The following is a 22,500-nucleotide window of genomic DNA, read 5'->3' on the forward strand; positions in this document are numbered from 1 at the left end:
ATATATATATATATATATATATAATGCATATAATATATATATATATATATATTATATATGCATATATATATATATATATATATATATATATATATTATGCATATATATATATATATATATATATATATATATATATATATATGCATAGGCAGCGAACTGGCAGAAGCGTTAGCACGCCGGGCGAAATGCTCGTGGTATTTCGTCTGCCGCTGCGTTCTGAGTTCAATTCCGCCGAGGTCGACTTTCCTTTCATCCTTTCGGGTCGATAAATTAAGTACCAGTTGCGCACTGGAGTCGATGTAATCGACATAATCCGTTTGTTTGTCATTGTTTGTCCCCTCTATGTTTAGCTCCTTGTGGGTAATAAAGAAATATATATATATATATATATATTATATATATATGCATATATATATATATATAATATATATATGCATATATATATATATATATATATATATGTGCATATATATATATATGCATATATCTATGGCATGGCATATATATTATGTGCATGTGCATATATATATATATATGTGCATATATATATATAATGCATATATATATATGTGCATATATATATATGCATATATATATATATATGCATATATATATAGTGCATGTGCATATATATATATGCATATATATATGTGCATGTGCATATATATATATATGCATATATATATGTGCATGTGCATATATATATATATGCATATATATTGCATATATATATGTGCATGTGCATATATATATATATATATATATATATATATATATAATTTAGTGGGTGGAAACTGAAAATGGCCTGTTGTATATGTGTCTGTGTTTGTCCCCCCCACCACCACCATTTGACAACTGGTGGTGATTTGTTTATGTCCCTGTAACTTAGCAGTTTGGCAAAAGAGAACAATAGAATAATCACCAGGCTTTAAAAAAAAAAAGGAGTACTGGGGTTGATTCATTCAACTAAAAGTTCTTCAAGGCAGTATCCCAGTCTGGCTGCAGTCTAATGACTGAAACAAGTAAAAAGACATATATATATATAATATATATATATATATATATATATATATATATACTACCAGTATCGCCCGGCGTTGCTCGCGTTTGTAAGGGAAATCACTATATAAGCATTTTTAGTGAGTTATAGCCAAAAAATAGCAAAAAAATGCATTAAAAATGGAAAAAAAAAATGATGGTAAATTTTTTTTAGATCGTTGACTCATCGTAGACATTTTTAGAGAGTTACTTCCCTTATATAATAGCGAAAAAATGATGGTAAATTTTTTTAAAATCGTAGACTCATCGTAGATGCGCGCTAATACCCAGAAGGGCTCGATATGAATCACGACTATAAGATACCCGGTTTTGGTTAAACTGCAAAATGTGAAAGTAGTTAGGAATCTAAATCGTAGGAGACAGACACACAACTTGACTTTTATATATAAAGATATATATATAATGATAAATCTCAGAGCGAGTTATAAACAGTAGCGGTAACACATTGTGATGCATATTTGCCATTTGAATATGGCTAACTCCTAAGGGTGGATGCTACTGTAGTTTGTAGCCCCAGGAAGACACCTCCTCCAGCTGGCTACAGACACACTTTCTGTGCCCTATCAGTATTTGTGAAGGGAAGTCATCCTTCCCGTCTTCAACTTATGATACACACAGACTCGAGTTTCAAGGTATTTACCTATCATCGGCGTGTGACAATCATAGTTGTCGACGAGAATTCAGTTCCCCTCACAAATGCATATACTTTTTCCAGTGTCGATTGACACTGATATTGAAAAAGTGAAATCAAACAATGATAAATCTCAGAGCGAGTTATAAACAGTAGCGGTAACACATCGTGACGCTCTTAGATTTATCATTGTTTGATTTCACTTTTTCAATATCAGTGTCAATCGACACTGGAAAAAGTATATGCATTTGTGAGGGGAACTGAATTCTCGTCGACAACTATGATTGTCACACGCCGATGATAGGTAAATACCTTGAAACTCGAGTCCGTGTATATCATAAGTTGAAGACGGGAAGGATGACTTCCCTTCACAAATACTGATAGGGCACAGAAAGTGTGTCTATAGCCAGCTGGAGGAGGTGTCTTCCTGGGGCTACAAACTACAGTAGCATCCACCCTTAGGGGTTAGCCATATTCAAATGGCAAATATGCGTCACTATATATATATATATATATAAACACACACATGCACAGCATACTTAAGTATGCTGTGCGTGAGAAGACCCGGCAGGACAAGTGAGACCATAACCCGTGGCCTCCTCCTGGGTTGTAGCCATCCCACTTATGCATACCTTCCCTTCTTGGGACACAAAACTCTGCTTGCGAAGACCTGTTGAGGCAAGTAAAATCGAAATCGATCAAAAGTCAATGGATATTGTAGTTGTGATACCAGTGTCGGTGGAACGTAGAAGAACCATCCGAACGTGGCCGTTGCCAGCGTCGCCCTGACTGGCCTCTGTGCCAGTGGCATGTAAAAAGCACCAACCGATTGTGGCCGTTGTCAGCCTCGCTTGGCACCTGTGCCGGTGGCACGTAAAAAGCACCCACTACCCTCACGGAGTGGTTGGCATTAGGAAGGGCATCCAGCTGTAGAAACACTGCAAAATCAGACTGGGCCTGATGCAGCCTCCTGGCTTCCCAGACCTCAGTCGAACCGTCCAACCTATGCTAGCATGGAAAGCGGACGTTAAACGATGATGATGACACACGTGTATATATCACTGCTTGAAGGAGACAAGTCATATGGGTTCAAGTCTCACTGTATATTTTCTTATCACTGCTTCAACTGCTTTTGTGATATCTGTTATCCTATTGTCATAACAACAAGGACATTATGAATTCACCTTTCCAGCATCACTTTCCAATCACCCTCACCCTACCTGATCATTACTAACTCCTCTACAACTACTACCACTAGTACTGCTACCACCACTGCTACTGTTACCATTATGGAGATCAAAGTGATAGGATTGATTGCAAGCTGCAGAGATATGGTGCATTTTGCAATGGTGGAATTGTATGTATTCGTGCAGTGAGTCACGGTCAGTGTGATTGGCTGTATGTGTGTGTATATGTGTGTGTAAAATGTATATGAGTGGCCTGATCATATTCTTATCATCCTCGAGAAATACACACATGCACACACACACACACACACACCACACACACACACACACACACACACACACACACACTACCTCCCCCACTATCATCATTGTTCTCATCATTTCCATGCTGGCATGTGTTAGATGATTTGACAGGATCTGATGCACTGCTTGGTTGTGTTGGGTTCCAGTGTTAGCTTTGACATGGCCTCTATGGCTTGATGACCTTCCTAATGCCAACCACTTTACAGTGTGTACTAGGTGGTTTGTTTTTTTTCATTTCCATGACACTGGTACTAGTGAGGTCATCAAGTATCTTGGAAGACAAAGGAAAGAAAAGAAAGAAAAAATGCTTGCTTGACTGAGTGGGAGTGTATTTGAGAGAGAGAGAGAAGAAAGTAGCTTTATGTCAGGTATTAAAGGCTAAAGCATGATAGACAAACAAGCACAAGTGTCTTGATGGCTACCTCACATTATATAAGTGTGGTTAAGAGTAAGGAAAATAAAAATGGGGAGAAGGTGGCAGAATGTACAGTCTGGGAATCAGAAAATGATTATTAGGGAGAAAGAGGAAAGCATCAAGGATAATGTTATCAAGCAGTTATTGTTGTCGAACTTAGTGGGTCTCAGCTGTTTTATTTAAAATGAATTAAAACTCTTTAAAATTATATTTATTTGGATCAAAACTCCATATATATTTCTGTCTATTACTTAATATTTCCAGTTAATTATTCTTATCGAAAAGGCTTTGTCTTAAAGTGATTACATTAAATGGCTTAAGTGGCTTTTGCTCTATGTGTATATGTATGTTTGCACACACACACTTATTCTATCAATTTCTTTGTCAGACTGCTAAGTTACAGAGACACAAGCACATGGACACCAGTTGTCAAGTGGTGGTAGGGGACAAACACACATGCGCACACATACACTCACACGTATATGATGGGATTCTTTGTGATTCTGTCTACCAAATCCACACACAAGGCTTTGGTCAGTCCAAGGCTATGGTAGATGACAGTTGCCCAATGTACCATGCAGAGGGACTGAACCTGGAATCATGTGGTTGGAAAGCAAACTTCCTACCACACGGCTGTGCCATGTGTGTGTGTGTGTGTGTGTGTGTGTGTGTGTGTATATATATATATATATATATATTAGGTAGATAGATATTGTGATGAAGCAGCATTCTTTTACTTATTTTAGTCATTTGACTGCAGCCATGCTAGAGCACCGCCTTTAGTCGAGCAAATCAACCCCAGGACTTATTCTTTGTAAGCCTAGTACTTATTCTATTGACCTCTTTTGCTGAACTGCTAAGTTACGGGGACATAAACACACCAGCATCGGTTGTCAAGTGATGTTGTGGGGGACAAACACAGACACACAAACATATACACTCACATACACACATATACATATATATATATATATACATATATAAGACGGGCTTCTTTCTGTTTCCGTCTACCAAATCCACTCACAAGGCTTTGGTTGGCACGAGGCTATAGTAGAAGACACTTGCCCAAGGTGCCACACAGTGGGACTGAACCCTGAACTATGTGGTTGGTAAGCAAGCTACTTACTACACAGCCACTCCTATGCATTATGTAAAAAAAATTGATAGTCAGTGGATTGACTAGTTCTTTATATAAAGGTTAAATAATAATTTCTTTGAACTCATTTGAATTCAACATATAAAGGAATGTAGCTAAATGTTGTAAAGCATATAAACTAGCACTCTGCTGTTTTTATTATTCTACCACCCTAATCTCTATTAATTAACGACATTTAATCAAACCAATAGCAGGCAAATGAATGAGGGCATTTGCTATTAATGCAAGTAGCAGCCAAAATACCTTCAAATGATATCTTTCTACTTTAACCCTTTTGTTGTAATATTCTGTTGAAATACACCATTTTTGTTTCTATTTTGAAAATAATGAAAAATTATTAATATGATTTTGTCATTATCATCAAACTGGTATTTGGTTGAATTAATTATCATGGAATGAGGGAAAGCTTTAGTTTATATCACTTTAAAACAAGGAAGTTTGTATTAACCCTTTAGTATTCAGATTACTCTATCAAGTTTAATGATTATTTAATCACTATTTTTAATTAATCATGCATCATCTCTTAACTTCGAAATTTTCATGATGTGATTGCATATTTTTAGAATGACATTGTATGATAGGTATGAGAGGCTGCATCTGGTTGGTTTGAACATAAAATAGGTAGAATATTTGGGCCAAATTTGGCTGTTTTAAATGCTAAAGGGTTAAGGAATCAGATATGGTCTCTGGCAGGTTGCTAATGAAAGGGTTAAAAAGAAAAAAAGGAAGGCCACCATATTGGCATGGTATCTAGCTATACTGGTTATGATTATGGTTAGATGTCAGCAAAGTAAAGCAGCTATGATAGCTGATGATGTTGATACATGTCTGCTATGTGCGTAATGTCTTGTCACGGGGAAGTGAGATAAGATGCAGGTGAATAACTATTTAGCTTTTGATGTTACTTTGAGTGGTTGGCAATAGTTTTAACAGGGTGGAGATGATTGAATTCAAATCTAGTCTGCTGTTATCACTACTAGTACTAACATATAATCCATAATCTTTGGCTTGTGTCAGTGTGTGTGTGTGTATATATATATATATTATATATATATATTAGGTAGATAGATATTGTGATGAAGCAGCATTCTTTTACTTATTTTAGTCATTTGACTGCAGCCATGCTAGAGCACCGCCTTTAGTCGAGCAAATCAACCCCAGGACTTATTCTTTGTAAGCCTAGTACTTATTCTATTGACCTCTTTTGCTGAACTGCTAAGTTACGGGGACATAAACACACCAGCATCGGTTGTCAAGTGATGTTGTGGGGGACAAACACAGACACACAAACATATACACTCACATACACACATATACATATATATATATATATACATATATAAGACGGGCTTCTTTCTGTTTCCGTCTACCAAATCCACTCACAAGGCTTTGGTTGGCACGAGGCTATAGTAGAAGACACTTGCCCAAGGTGCCACACAGTGGGACTGAACCCTGAACTATGTGGTTGGTAAGCAAGCTACTTACTACACAGCCACTCCTATGCATTATGTAAAAAAAATTGATAGTCAGTGGATTGACTAGTTCTTTATATAAAGGTTAAATAATAATTTCTTTGAACTCATTTGAATTCAACATATAAAGGAATGTAGCTAAATGTTGTAAAGCATATAAACTAGCACTCTGCTGTTTTTATTATTCTACCACCCTAATCTCTATTAATTAACGACATTTAATCAAACCAATAGCAGGCAAATGAATGAGGGCATTTGCTATTAATGCAAGTAGCAGCCAAAATACCTTCAAATGATATCTTTCTACTTTAACCCTTTTGTTGTAATATTTCTGTTGAAATACACCATTTTTGTTTCTATTTTGAAAATAATGAAAAATTATTAATATGATTTTGTCATTATCATCAAACTGGTATTTGGTTGAATTAATTATCATGGAATGAGGGAAAGCTTTAGTTTATATCACTTTAAAACAAGGAAGTTTGTATTAACCCTTTAGTATTCAGATTACTCTATCAAGTTTAATGATTATTTAATCACTATTTTTAATTAATCATGCATCATCTCTTAACTTCGAAATTTTCATGATGTGATTGCATATTTTTAGAATGACATTGTATGATAGGTATGAGAGGCTGCATCTGGTTGGTTTGAACATAAAATAGGTAGAATATTTGGGCCAAATTTGGCTGTTTTAAATGCTAAAGGGTTAAGGAATCAGATATGGTCTCTGGCAGGTTGCTAATGAAAGGGTTAAAAAGAAAAAAAGGAAGGCCACCATATTGGCATGGTATCTAGCTATACTGGTTATGATTATGGTTAGATGTCAGCAAAGTAAAGCAGCTATGATAGCTGATGATGTTGATACATGTCTGCTATGTGCGTAATGTCTTGTCACGGGGAAGTGAGATAAGATGCAGGTGAATAACTATTTAGCTTTTGATGTTACTTTGAGTGGTTGGCAATAGTTTTAACAGGGTGGAGATGATTGAATTCAAATCTAGTCTGCTGTTATCACTACTAGTACTAACATATAATCCATAATCTTTGGCTTGTGTCAGTGTGTGTGTGTGTATATATATATATATATATATATATATAGTGTGTGTGTATGTATGTATGCATATATTTGTATGCGTCTATATATATACATACACATGTGTGTGTGTATTAACTGAGTGGCTTTGCTGGTGGTCATTGCTATCTTTTTGAACAATGAAATAAATCAGATATATTTATATTTTGAAGACTTTTGTGCTCTGATAGAAGATGAAAAAAACCTCATCTATGTTGATATTATTAAGAGAAACACAACATAAAACTGAGAACTTACCAAAGCTAATGGTGAGCAGAGATTCTTATTGTGGCATTGTGAAATGCTCTTTGGTTAGCAGCTGTTTAAAGAAAACTATAATCCTATTCTAACTCAAAGCATGCATTGTCTCCTCATAGTTGGTAAAAGATTTTGTGTAACAAGTTCAATGTATACATTTACTCCTTGTAACCAATGACAAAATCTAGGTTCTCATCCATAAGGCTGACTGACAGTTAAGTACTCTGGTTTGGGGTTATGTACAAACGTTACCTGATTTTACCTAAATTAATATAGCAAACACTCTGTAACAAACCATAAATTCCACAAAACCATTAAAAGAAATAGTGTGAAAGTGAGCTACATTTACTCTCATATCTTTATTACCTCTTATCTAAAATCAATAGAAAAAAATTGTATAAAACTTTCTACCACACTATAACTGAATTACTGCTCTTATTCACTAAATAGGAAATATTTTCAAGAAAGTGTAGTGTGTTATGTGAAAATCTCTATTAGAAACAGCAAAAAATACTACATAGGTCTAATAGTAAGTATTTTCAAAACAAAGATTTAATCAGTACATTTACTCCTTCAGACACAAACATAGAAGGTATGCTACTACTCTCTCTCTCTAGATATATTTGGGATCTGAAGAATAGTAATATTCATACTTTCAAAGTGAATTAGTCTTGTTATCTAGATTGCACTCTTGTACATCAATCAGCTCAGATGCTTTTTTTTGTTCATTTACACACACACATGCATCCATTTTATTTCAATTCTTTTTAATTTTGACATATATGGCTGTATTTGTTTTTCTCATGCTGGTCTTAAGTCATAAGAGAAGCTACACAGTGAGGATGGGTGCAGGTTTTACTTATGAGTGTTGTATGCAAGTAGAGTCTCTTTCATGTATAGAATATGACAATATGAGCAAAAGTAAATCAAGTTTCAATCATTATTCTAAACGTAACAGCAATGATGATGAGACACAACTGAGCAAAACAAAACGTGCATGTGTCATATTTGCCATAAAAACTTCAAGGACACCCGTACACTAAAAATATTTTCTAATTGTCATTGATGGTTGTATTTATTTGAGAATTGGACAGCTATTGTATCTAAGCATATTTTATCTTCTGTCATTTCTTTATTGATGAATTATGACTAAAAACCAGTTTTATTCATCTACTTTCAGATACTGATAAGATGTTTAAATTGAGTGACAAATTGGTGATGTTGGTTACTGGAGAACCCGGGGATACTGTACAATTTGCTGAATATATAGCCAAGAATATTCAGCTTTATAAAATGAGAAATGGTAAGCACTTCATATTCTCTTCATCATCTTAACTCAACGTTGTGTATGACACAAATACACCTGACAATGCATATATCTTAGTCTTATATTGCCTCAAACTGTCCAAATCAAAACACCCTTGTATATATTTGTTTTTAAGAAAGTTATGGACTCTCTAATCTAAGTGAGTAAACTTTAATCCCTTCCTCTATCATTTATGTACATTCTGTAATGTTCGCTGTTAAAATTGACATATACTGCTGAATTTTTGTAATTTATTTTCTGAGTTTTTTTGTAATAAAAGTTACATGTATACCTGGGTCTGTTAGCTCTGAAGTGAGTAACTCAGCTTACCTGTAAATTTCTTAATGCAAAAAGGCCAGTGAGTCCATGTCTTTTATTAATTGTATCTAATTTATTACCAAAATTTTTGTTTTTGACCTCTCTTTGAGTGTAGCTCTTATAGCCATTATTATGTAATCAACAGTCACTCAGGCACATTATTTTTTAACACACATGATTATGTACTTTAAAATGAAAATAATTTTTTTCTATAATTAGCAGTATCGCCCAGCGTTGCTTGGGTTTGTTTTGACCCTTTAGAATTGGAATATTTGAAAAGTAAAAATTTTGCATTATGTAGCTTGTTGTTCTCTAAGTGAACATTCTGGTTGAAATATACCGAAAAATGGCGACATAGCAGTCAAAAAATCGTAAAAAATAGGGATTTTCATAGAAAAAAAGCACCTTTTTGATGTAAATAATTTTTGGTCTTGACATGGTCCGATTTGAATTTTTTCTTCTATGGAAGGAAGAGCATGCCTTCTTCTATCATACTCTCGATTTTGGTCAACTTGCACCGCAGGGTCTCGGAGGAGATAGTGTTAGTTGAAGGCTATCAAACCTGCCATACACAGACAACTTCAGCTTTATATATATATAGAGAGATAATGACAATTTCCTTGATGATCTGACCACAAGTACACTATAAACATTTGAATAAAGAAGCCATTCTTAGGTGGAATGTTCAACTTAAAAAAATGTTCAATAAGATATTAAAAGTTAATACACAAATATAATGTTTTTGTTTTCATGATTGAGATGATTTTTTTTTTCATTACATTTCAGAAATTTAGTAATTCATTGCTAACATCTTATTAGTAATTCTATAATTTCAGAGTTGATAACTTGTATATTATATATATATGTTGAGTGGAGTAAAAGTAAGCAATGTTTTGAACCATGAAGAATTTGTACCAGATTTTTTGCAGAGTTTTGAATTTTTTTAAAAAACATTTTTTGAAATTGTTTGATAATACGGACATAGACTTGCCCAAATGCATCAATAAATTAACATTGATATTTTTTTCACTGTTGTTACAATAATTTGAAATGGAACTGTCAAAGCGCAATATTTGAGCAATTTTTCTATTCAACTTCAAGAAAGGATGTGAAGCAGCTGAGACTGCTCGCAATGTCAATGAAATGTTTGGTGAGGAAATGACCAGTGAGTGGTCAGCTCGAAAATGGTTTAAATGATTGCGCAGTGGAGACCTGAGCGTTCAAGATCGTAAGCATAGTGGATGCCCATCTGTCATCGATGAGAGTCAATTAAAGACTGTCATTGAGAAAGATCTAAGTAAAACCTCTTGAAAACTGACATAAGATCTTCAATTTATCTAGAAAACTGCCTGCAACCATTTGCATGCAATCGGAAAATCCAAAAAAGCTCGACAAATGGGTACCACACATTTTGAATGAAAATCAGAAGATGCACAGATATGAAATTCGCTTGTTGCTTCTCCGTAACTAGACTGATCTAGTTACTTGATGATATTGTAACTTGTGATGAAAAGTGAATTCTGTACAATAATAAAAAACGTTCTTTGTAGTGGTTGGACCAAGGTGAAGTGCTGAAACCTTCCCTAAACCCGGGCTCTTCAAAAAGAGGGTTATGGTGACTGTTTGGTGGTGTACTGCTGGACTCATCCACTATAAGTTCTTAAAACCTGGAAAAACCATTACTGCAGAATCATATTGCCATGAAATTGCCAAAATGAATGAAAAACTGCAACTCCTTCATCCCAGATTGGTCAACAGAAGAGAGCCAATTATTTTTCAGAACAATGCTTGACCACACATTTCACTAATGATGCTCTAGAAGTTGAAGGAACTTGGCTATGAAGTTCTTCCCCACCCAGCTTATTCCCCAGACCTTTCTCGACTACCACTTTTCCAAGCACCTTGATGGTTCCCTGTGGGAAATGGAGTTCAAAAATCAAACCGATGCATTTAAATAGTTCATCAGCTCCAGAACTCCAGATTTTTATATTACTGGAATAAGCAAACTTATAACTCATTGGCAAAAATGTGTTGACTATAATGGTACTTGCATTGATGAATAGAATTTCCACATTGTTGAAAGATATTGTGATGAATTTCATGTTTCAAAATATTGCTTACTTTTTACTCAGCCTGATATATAGTCACCACATGAAGGTGGTCAGAGTGTTACACACATGATCACTAGATCAAGTGTTTGATTTCTGGACTGGGTGGCACATTGTATTCTTGAGCAAAACGCTTCATTTCACATTGCACCAGTCCACTCAGGTGTAAATGGGTGACCCTATGATGGAATACGATCAGAGGGAATGTTGGCCTGCTTGCCAAACCAGCAAGGTGGTGTCATTCGAAAGCTAAAATAAGGCAAAATGCATTGTGACCAGCAATGTTTTCATCTAACCCATGCAAGCATATAAAAATAGACATAACAGTTAATAAATGAATGTAGTAAATATTTGATCCTAATTTGAACAAAGGCCACCATCTTTCAGAGTTTGAAGAATAAGAGAGCACATTCATTTAGTTGAAACTTTGTGATTGATGCAAACAAACAAACACCTAGAATGCTGGAGTGAATAGAAACATATGATGCTGGTGATGACTTGTGCTGGAAATAGAATCATAAAGTGAATGTAGAATGTGCACTAAAGCATGGACTGGGAGACATGAGCTTGATTCCTAATACATGGCGGTTTTTTTCTTTCATGTGATATGTTGTCATCTGTTTCACATTTAATTTCAAAATTGAAAATCTATGTAATCAGTTTCATAGCATTGGTAAAATGTTAAAAAAAAAGTGGAAATTTTACCGCAATGCTAAATAAGGAGAAACTGCCTGAAGATTGTGGTGATTGAATGTGACACAAAAAGAAAATGACTCTCCCCAGACACAACTTAATAAAATGAATTATTAGATAAATTATATATAAAAAAAAATCCCAATTGTTGTTATGAACAGTTTTTTTTTTTTGCTCTCTTCATTGGTTCCATAGGATTATTTATTTTAATTCATTGTTTTCAGGCTATGAACTTAGTCCAAATGCAGCTGCTAATTTCACAAGGAAAAATTTGGCTGATTACTTAAGAACTTCAGTAAGTCACATATTTTGAATCTTTATACTAATTTGCCTGTTTTTTTAAAAAATTTATATGTGAATGCTTTTGTCAGGCATAAGAAATTTATAGTGACCATTTTCCAGTTCAGTATATGTGTTTGTTGCTCCTTTCTTTCTAGAGGTATTATTAGCCTTTAGTTATCATCTGCAACAGTAGTAGTTATGAATTGTTTGCTCCCACAACTTACCTGGTATTCAGTTACTATTAAGAAGGCAAGAAGATTGTGATGTATAATCAAGATGATTGGAGTTATTGCCTTCTCACATACCTTGATTAGAAGAACTTTGATTTCACTGAGGTGCCTTGAGCAAAATTAACTCCATTTACAACCCATAACAATAAAGAAACGAAAGTGTTTGACATATTATTCAGCTTTTAAAACTGGAGAGAAATGAAGCCAACATACTTTGCTGCATGAATGATGGGACAAATGAGATGAGAAACAAACTGGGTATGAAACTAGCCAAGCATAGTGTATTGGAGAGAAGGTTGCACTTATATTGGACTTGCACTTATATTGGACTTGCACTTATATTGGACTTGGAATGTGTATGGCGGATGACACTCAGAGTAGTTAGGACTGGTAGAAGAGGGAGACATGGTGAGACCAAAACCTGATCTCAAGCTGTTGCATCTCACCATAGTTCATCTTCTATTCACTCTCCTGTTCATGTTGCATTGAACAAATGAAGACAATATAAAGCAGTTAGGATGCTTCTGGTTTTACAGTCTGAGCTTGTGTTTCTTCCAGTGTCTGCTCTGTCTGTTGTTGTTTAGCCCCCAAATCATCATCGATTGACTAGATTACAATCAAATGCATTCCAGGTGTTGACATTCCACCATTTTTGTATGCCTTGAACTACGTTGTCAAATATGTCCTTTCATTTTTAAAATAGGCTATGATTTGATGGAGATTTGGTTGCTATCTCTAGCAGATTCAGCAACCACATAGAGGTTCTCTTGTGGATTTGTTGCCTCATTGATTCATTCTATGTCTGTAGGTTCAAAATCAGGAAAAGTAGGCTTCGTCTTGTAATAGTTGTTTCTCTTCATAAATTGTTTCAAGTGATGTTCATTAACATTACAGTAATTTAGACTCATTTAGTTATTGATGGATCAAGATAAATGGGTGTGGTTAGTGCAGTTGGTGTTAATATAAAACAGGAGAGAAGGGGTTCTAGAAAGATGCAGTCTTTCATGGGTGGGGGAATAACAGTAAAATGTTTAACAAAGAGATAATGCATGAAACAAAGCTGGGCCGATGAAAGGCAAATAGTTATTGCATCAAATCTATTTAGGTGTAAATTTAACCTTTTGTTACAATATTTTTGTTGAAATACACAGCTTTGTTTTAATTTTTAAAATAATGGAAAATATATTAAAATAGCTTTGTCATTATTGAGCTGGTGTTTAGAACACAAGTTAACTTGGAATTTTGAGGGAAGTCTTTAATCTATATTGCTTGAAAACAGGAAGTCTCTGGTGGGTTGGTATCAAAATACTTAAGAGATTTTTTAAACTAGAGAGCAAAACTTTTTCTTGTCCTTTTCCACCTTGCCCCCCTTTATCTTATCTCTAATGTTCTCACCTTCCTCCGAAAATTGGTCACACAAAAACAAGGTGACAATGAAGCTAACACCAATCCTTATATACTTTTGGAACAATAGGTGTAAGACACACAATACCTCAGTATCTTATGAATACTGTTAACTATTTCATGCCTATATTTGATGGTAGCTTGAATAAGATTCAACTGCATTTTTCAGATAATGTCTTTGGCAACTTTTATTAAGCATATTTCTTTCTGGTGGTAATTCCAAGTGGGATGGGGTTTTGCCAAGCATGATTCAGTGACCTAAAGTGTTGATTTTAGACATTGGTCTCTTTAGTTTGTAAGGGTTCAAATCCCACTGTTGGCATTGGATAAATATTTTCTCATTTAATCTATATGAGCATTGAAAAAAAGACAAAGCAAAACAAAAATTGTAAAAATTACAATGATTTGCCATTGGAGAAAATCTGTATATGTCTGAAACTATATTACCATAAATCTGGCACCAGTGAGTATGTGGTGTTTACGTATGTTAAATATTAGAAGGTCAAACCATGATTGCTTTTATGATACATGTGAACCATAGCTGAGCATTCTTTGGCAGTAGGATAATGCAAGAACAACTTAGATTTTATCAGAAATTAATACATTTCTTAAAAAAAAAAAACAAAAAAAAAAAAAAAACTTAAGTATGTATGTATGTTTTGAAATTAATTCTTAGAATGACTAATTGGTTAAAGTGAACCAAAATCTTCCAAAAGCTATACTGATGTGTAAATCAGATGAAATTCCTGCCATCCTGTATTCTTCAACTGTGGAATGACTGATTAATTGGAAGTCAGCATGTGTATGTGTGTGAGTGTACATATTTTATGGAGTAAATAACATCTTGAGTAATAAGGGTAGATTAATTTGAGTTGATTGCAGTGGGCTTATCATTACCATCAAAGGGTTATATACTTCATGTTTTATTTAGTCCCATCTTTTTATATATATATATATATATATATAGTTGAAATTTACAGAAAAACAAAAGATGAAGACAGGTGTATAAACAACAACCAAATGTATTAGTTTGACACTAGGGAAGGTGAGAAAGTCTTTAATGTTTCGAACCTACACTCTTCAACAGGAAGGAGCATGAGGAAATAAACAGAGAAAGAATAAAAAAAAAACTTGTGGAGTTAGCAGTCAATCATAGTGACAGGGTGTATGTATGTACACACATGACAGAAGTAAATAGACACCCTTATGATCATTAAAATTGATTTAAATCTGAAATTATACTTTCAAATTATTTATTAATTATTATAAGGTGAATATCTAATATCTAGTGGTCATGCCCTTTGCATTTTTAATGCAAGGGTCCTATAAGGCATGCTACTGATCAGATGAGGAATATTCTCTTGAGAAATTTCTTGCCGGGTTTCATGCAGTAATCTCAAAAGATCTGGCTTTGAGGATACTTTCTTGTTCTTTTTATGTAGTGTCCTGTCCATTATTCTCAAAAGGTGTTCAATAGGGTTCATATCTGGTGACTGGCTTGGCCATGGAAATTTTTTAATGCCATTCTTTTCCAACCAATCTTGGGTCTTTTTAGCTGTGTGACAAGGAACCCCATCTTCCATAAATAAAGAGTCTTCTTTAATCATTTCACCATTGGAAAAGATTGGAAGGAGTCCTTTCTGCGGTGTGGACACATGTTTAATATTTCCATCACACTCCATCAGCTCTAAATCACCATTGCTCCAAATTGCTCCCCAGACCATCACAGAATAGCTGCCTTGTTTCATTGTTGGTAGCAATCTTTTCATGTCAAATTCTTGATTACTGAGTCTCCAGAGCCACACTTGACCACTGTCAGAAAATACAGCAAATCTGAACTCATCAGAGAATATGATAGTGTCCCAAGATGCTATCAGCCACTCCACTGGCCCAGTTTTTTCTCCACTTGATATTGGCTAGTTGAAGTGGCTTCCTTCTTGCTGCTCTGCCATAGCAGCCAAGTTTGTGGAGATACTTGACATCTGTTTTGGAACTGACATCTACTTGTTCTACTATGTTAAAGACCTTGTAATGAGGATTATCCTCCACACTTCATGTCAAAGGGCCCTTCCCCCCCTCTCTAGTGAATTACACAATCACCCTATTAACTGTAGAAAGTGGGACCCAAGGTTTTCTACGATTTTATGCTGACTTAGTCTGTCTTCAGATTGACCCACAATATGTTTTTTTTTTGAAATTTGGACAGTTCCAAGGCTTCTTTTGTATGTGGCTTGATTAAACTCGCATATAGAACCTGAAACATAAAAATGTCCATTAATAAAAGATATAAACCATTTCAAGTTAAAATAAACATAAAACAATGTTTTATGGAGTGTCTATTTACTACTGTCATGTCTGTGTATATGCAGGTATGTTTGTGTAATTAAGAAGTTTGTTTCTTAATCATGTGGTTTCCATTCAGTACCATTGTACATCTCCTTGGGTACATGCTTTCTGCTGTTGCCCTGTGTTGATTAAACCCATGTCAGTGGGTTTCATCGATGGAAACAGAAAGAAACCCGTGTATATTCGTGTATGTGTGTGTCCGTGTGTAGTCTTGACATTGAACGTTTGTTTTTGTAAACAGGTTTCAATGTCATACAAGTGGTGTTGTTTGTTTCCAATGTTCCATAAAAATGAAAATGTGTCCCTATACCGAGAAACAGTATTTTGCTTGGAAGCAGGTGTGGGTTATCAATGAGAAGGGCATCCACTCATATGAAACCTGCCTTAATAAACTTCTCCCTACTTATGCCAGAAGGGAAAATTAAATGTTAAATTGATAACGACATACATGTATCTATGAAATATCTGCACTGACATTATATAATCTCTTTTCTTACAGTCACCATACAATGTGAATTTCTTACTGGCTGGGCATGATGGCACAGATGGCCCATCCTTGTTCTATATGGATTACTTGGCCTCTCTGTCTGAAGTCCCGTTTGCTGCTCATGGCTATGGAGCTTATTTTACCCTCAGCATCCTTGATCGTTACTATGATGAAGGTATTTCAAAATATTTTATCATTTTATGTGTCTTCTCTTCCCATCTTCTCTCTCCTCTCCCTTCTCTCTGTACTATTTATCTGACTTTCTGTCTGTCTGACAGCTTGCCTCTTTGTCTTTCCCACTTTGTCGTTGTTTTCCTCTCCCTCTATCTTTTTATATATCTTTTCCCACTAATTGACTATATATCTCTCTTTCAGTCCCCACCTCTTTCTCTCATGCTGACTTTTTTTTTTATATTAACGTTTCTGTCTCTTTGTTTCTTCTTTTTTATTTTCTCTTCCTCTCTCAAGGAAGACAATAGGCTAACTGTACCAAATTTATCTTACTCACGCACGTGTATGTGCACACGTGCACGTGCAGCTGTATGATTGGGAGGTTTGCTTGCCAACCCTGTGATTTCACTTTCAGTCCTGCTGCGTGGCATCCTGGCAAGTGTCTTCTGCTGTGGCCTTGAGTTAATCAGTCTTCTGAGTGGATTTGGTAGAGAGGAGCTGTGCTGGCATCTTGTTTCAAACATCACTGTTAGTTGTAAACAAATGCTGTTATTTGCTTCCAGTTTCCCATGAAAGCATATCTGGCCAAGCAAACTTCTTAATGTCACAGCCACGTCTATGTCTATAATATATGTATAAGAAAATTAAGACCATGAAGTATCAAGCAGGAACAACATAATTTCTTGTATAGTTTGTTGGTGGGTGATTTCCTACAATAAATGCAGTAAAGCTAGTCTCAACAAATAGCGCTGTTTCGTATCAGCTGGATTTTACTTGGCTTAATTGTTGTATTTCATTCCTCCAGCCTCAGTTATATAAAGGTCAACCCAGATCCAGCAGACCTATTTATTCAGTTGCAACATTCTTAACTGTGGTTCAGTGCTAGGTAGTTGTTTGTTTTTGCAGTTACTCTCTTATTATATATTTATTTTTTTAATTTTATATTTCAGAGATTTTAGTGTTGTAATTCTGTCATTGCTTGTGTTATCCACCATACACTGTCATTAGCACACCAGCTAAAAAATATTGTTCTGTCTATGTGTTTGCTTGTTTCTCTGTCTTAACTGGCTTTCAGGCAGGGAAAGAAATGTTATATCCTGGAAGGATTTATTAAAGTACGTAGTTCATTCATAACTGCCACACCTTGTTTAGTATATAGGACTGACTTGCATTAGTGCTGTATATGTATGTGTGTGTGTATTGTGAGACTTGTTTTTCATGTTACTACAATTTCAAGGGAAGGGCATACACTTATGAAACATGTTTTATAGTTGGATTCTAAATAAATAAGAGGTAAAATGAGAGGTGGAGAGTAAACTAGTGTGTACATTGTAAATTTGGCATATATTTTGAGTTCAACAGTCTCTCTCTCTCTCTCTCTCTCTCTCACTCTCCCACTCACACACACACACATGCTGTTTTTGAAGGAGTGTTTTGTGGCTGGATGCAGTTCCTGTTGTCGACACTTTCAGTTGCCTCTTTGGACATACAGGGATAGTGTGTACCAGTTCTAAAAACCAAAACACTCATATATATAAATATGTATGTGCTTGTGTGTATGTGTTTGTAATATATATATATATATATATTATATATATATATATATATTAGAAGAAATGAGGTAATCAGAAGATCAGATGGTTTATATTTACAGATATTTATTTATATATATATCATATCACTTAGATCATAGTTCTTCCTGCCGAATATGTTGTCGGTGAATCCTGGCTTGCTGGCACAAAGAATTACCAGTTTCACCAGTTTCACGTAATTCTCCTTGCACGTGGGGCAGGTTATGCAGTATATAACGTTCTGCGTCTTGCAGTTCATATCTGCATTTACTTTGAATATGTCACCACTTTTAAATCTCATCTCTCTGTTTCCCTCTATGTATTTGTAGGTGGGGTGGCTGCAGATCCCACATCTACCATCTCCGCACTCTTTTGCAAAGAATTCCGTTTTAGTTTCTGAAGAGAATTTCGCTCTTGTTAGGTGTTTCTTTAGGTTTTTGTCCTGTCGTCTACTGTTTTTTATGCTATATTCGTTTAATATGTTTTTCATTTTGGGGCTTTGTAGGGCTATTGGTAGGTTTGAATGTATGGTTTGGAAGATGTTGGTAACTCCAGGGTTGTGCGTGTTTATAAAAGGGATGCTTTCTTTGTTTTTTGTTTTGGGTGTCCTGAGTTGTGCGATGTCTAGTTTTAATGCTCTTGTGATTCCATTTTCTATTAGTTTAAGGGGGTATTTTTGCTCTAGGAGGAAGTTTTTGAGTTCATCTAGTCTTATTAGTCGTATTTGTGAATCAGTTACTATGCTACATATTCGTCTTGCCATACTATATGGGATGTTTCTTTTTGTGTGCGATGGGTGGCAGGAGTGGAAATTTAAGTATTGGTGTGTGTCAGTTTTTTTGTAGTGGATGTCTGTTGTGACGATGGAGTTGTGTATTTTGATGTTGATGTCTAGGAAGAGAAGTTCGTTGTGGCTGGTATCTATTGTGAAGTTGATAGATGGGTGCAGCGTATTGAGGATGTTGTGGAATGTTCGTAGGTCTTCTTCTGATCTGTTCCAAAAGATGAAGCAGTCATCGAGGTAGCGTTTCCACTTTTTCTTGATGTCTTCTCTGAAGTCGTGTTCCAAGACTTTCCCTATTTCATCATATAGTTTGTTCTCCAGGAAACCCATCACCAGGTTGGCATATGAAGGTGCGAATTTTGTACCCATAGCCGTGCCTTTTATCTGTCGGTATGTTTTGTTGTTGAATGAGAATGTATTTTCTTCGAGTATTAGTTGGGTGGCTTGGGTGATAAAGTTTCTCTTGAAGCATTCATCTATAAGTTCTCTGTATTTTTCTATCGATTGTTTTATAGCTTCTAGACCTAGGGTGTGTGGTATGTTTGTGTATAGATTTGTAACATCAAAGCTTGCAAGTATGGTGTTTTTCGGGACTGTATTTGGAATGTGTGTGAGGAAGTCTATGTCATCCCTTATGTAGCTTGGTATCTGTGGGCATAAAGGTTTGAGGAGTTTATCTATGAAGTGGCTTAGTTGTTGTGTTGGTGCCTGGGGTCCTGCCACTATTGGTCTCATTGTGAGGTCTGCAGGCCTTTGTATTCTTATATAGTGGTTCCTCTGTTCCTTTATGGCTCTCTGTATTTCAGAGCTTTTATGAATTTTAGGTAATCCATAAAAATTGCTTTCTTTGGTTTGTGAGTTGCATAGATAGTCTTTTTTCTTATCTGTAAAGGAGTCCTGGTATTCATTGACTAAAGTTCTAATTTTTTTTATTGTTGCTTTCTCCGGTGGTGTTGGTTCCTCTTTATAGTATGTCTGGTTGTTCAGTAACTCCAGTATCTTTTCTTTGTAGTAATCTGTATCCATAATTACTATTGCTCCACCTTTGTCAGCTTCTTTTATAATGATTGACTTGTCATTTTTCAGTTTTTGTAAGGCTTGTTTTTCTCCTCTGCGGAGATTCTGTTTGCATTTGTGTGTGTGGAGAGGGAATTTGGATATTGTCTCTATGTATGCATCAAGGTGTTTGTCACTTCCCTTGTAAGGGGTGAAATGGGATTTTTTTCTTATGATTGAGTTATCTTCTGTTTCTTTATTTTCAAAGAATTCCATAAGGCGGAGGTGGCGGCTGAAGTTGTCTATATCAGTTTTTAGTTCTATGAGGTTTGGAGTGGGTGTAGGTGTAAATTTGAGGCCTTTTAGTTGTAGGTTCATTTCATTTTCGTCAAGTTCTCTTTTAGACAAGTTTATTATTTTGGGGTCTATGTGTTTTGTGAGTTCATCCGGAATTTTTGGTGTATTGGGTCTGGAATATGGTTGAAGTATCCTCTCCCTAAAAAATGTGTTGTGTTGTTGCGTCTCCAAATTCCATTTTCAGTTCTTAGGTTTTCTTGTAGTTGTAGGGGTGGAAGGAATTGGTATATCTTTAAGTGAAATTCCTAGATATTGTTTTTCCATGCTTCGCAAATTTAGTATTGAGTGCTCTTTATATATAGAGAGTAAAATGCATAAATCCTTAGGTAAATATATTCTATAAGAATATTATGTACTGAATTTATATTGAGTGCTCAATTGTATCAAAATATTAATACTATTAAAGTATTTATATATTTAAATAGAGCAATATATACATATATTTTTTAATAATATATTATTATTATTATTAATATAAGGAAATTAATATCCAAACTCATCATAAAGATATACCCGTGTGAAAATACTTATTGTATTAAAAGTATATATAAATAAATAAATAAATATAAATATATATAAAAATATGTATAAATATAAATATAATGTATAAAAAAATTTGATAGTTTAAAAGTTTTGAATTAATTATTTAAAGCATCTTACAATCGTTTCACAGAAGAGTTGTCCCTATAATGAAATCCTATATTGATAAGCATTTATAGACAATGCTTCTGCTCTTCAGAGATATATATTTATGTATATATGTATATTTATGTTGTTAAACAATATGTATGTATGTATGTATATTTATGTATATGTATATATGTGTGTGTGTATATATATATATATATATATATATATATATACACACACACACACACACACATATATGTATATTTATTATATATATATATATGTATATTTATGTATATATATATACTAGCACTATGACCCGGCAACGCCGGGTCATAGTGCTAGTGCATGCATATACAACTGCGTATGTGCGCACATACACGCGAGTACTGTCCAAATCTCCGACCAATCACACACAACTAGCTGGCATTCAATTGGCGTATCAAGTTTCGGGCATTTTGATTGTGTTTTGGATAGAAAATTCACAAAAAAAGTCACTTCTGTTGGTCTTTTAATGGCTTTGCAGGGTGACTGGGGAAATGTAAAGATGTGCACGACCACCCTTGGACGGTTTTGAATGACCATAGAAAGTGCGTGAAAAATTGTGGATTTGTATAAAGGACACACACACAGACATTTTGCCGTTTATATATAGAGAGATAGAGATATACATATGTGTGTATATTTATGTATATACATATATATACATATGTATGTATATATATGTATGTATATATATATATATGTATGTATATGTATGTATGTATATATATATATGAAAGAGAGAGAGAGAGGCATAGTTGTGTGGTTAAGTTTATTGTATGGTACTTTACGTGTCGTCTACTGTAACTCTAGGCTGAGCAAAGTCTTGTGTGTGGATTTGGTAGAAGAAAGCTGAAAGAAGCCAGTTGTATACGTGTGGGGATGTGTCTCCTTGTCTTGACATTGCATAATTGTCACTGTTATATAAGCAGTATTCTTTGTTTCTAATCTATCTTTTGTGAAAACACATCTGGTCATAAGGAAATTTCACCTTGCTTTGAAACAATTGAAAGTTGATTTGAAAGGCATCTGTCTCACCAAATTCTGTCTGACCCATGCAAAAATGGAAAAGTGAATGTTAAAATGATGTGTGTGTGTGTGTGTGTGTGTGTGCTGTTAACCGATATTAAATGATGATGAAAAGTGTATTTAATGATATATTTGTAATATTTACTTAAATTATAAATGTATATTTTCTTCATTTAACATTTGTTTGTAA

The 22,500-nt window shown here is 34.8% G+C and overlaps 1 protein-coding gene across 1 annotated transcript in view; it reads left to right on the top strand.

Annotated features, from left to right (window-relative positions):
• LOC115216808 (proteasome subunit beta type-2) overlaps nucleotides 1-22,500 on the top strand; it is an 87,679-nt gene that overhangs the window by 44,144 nt on the left and 21,035 nt on the right. The window contains exons 2-4 of the mRNA XM_029786389.2: nucleotides 8,737-8,859; nucleotides 12,206-12,276; nucleotides 16,743-16,905. Of these exons, the coding sequence (XP_029642249.1) occupies nucleotides 8,737-8,859; nucleotides 12,206-12,276; nucleotides 16,743-16,905 (357 nt within the window). The remainder of the gene's footprint in view (nucleotides 1-8,736; nucleotides 8,860-12,205; nucleotides 12,277-16,742; nucleotides 16,906-22,500) is intronic.

The sequence above is a fragment of the Octopus sinensis genome, linkage group LG10 (assembly GCF_006345805.1).
Source record: "Octopus sinensis linkage group LG10, ASM634580v1, whole genome shotgun sequence".
NCBI lineage: Eukaryota > Metazoa > Mollusca > Cephalopoda > Octopoda > Octopodidae > Octopus > Octopus sinensis.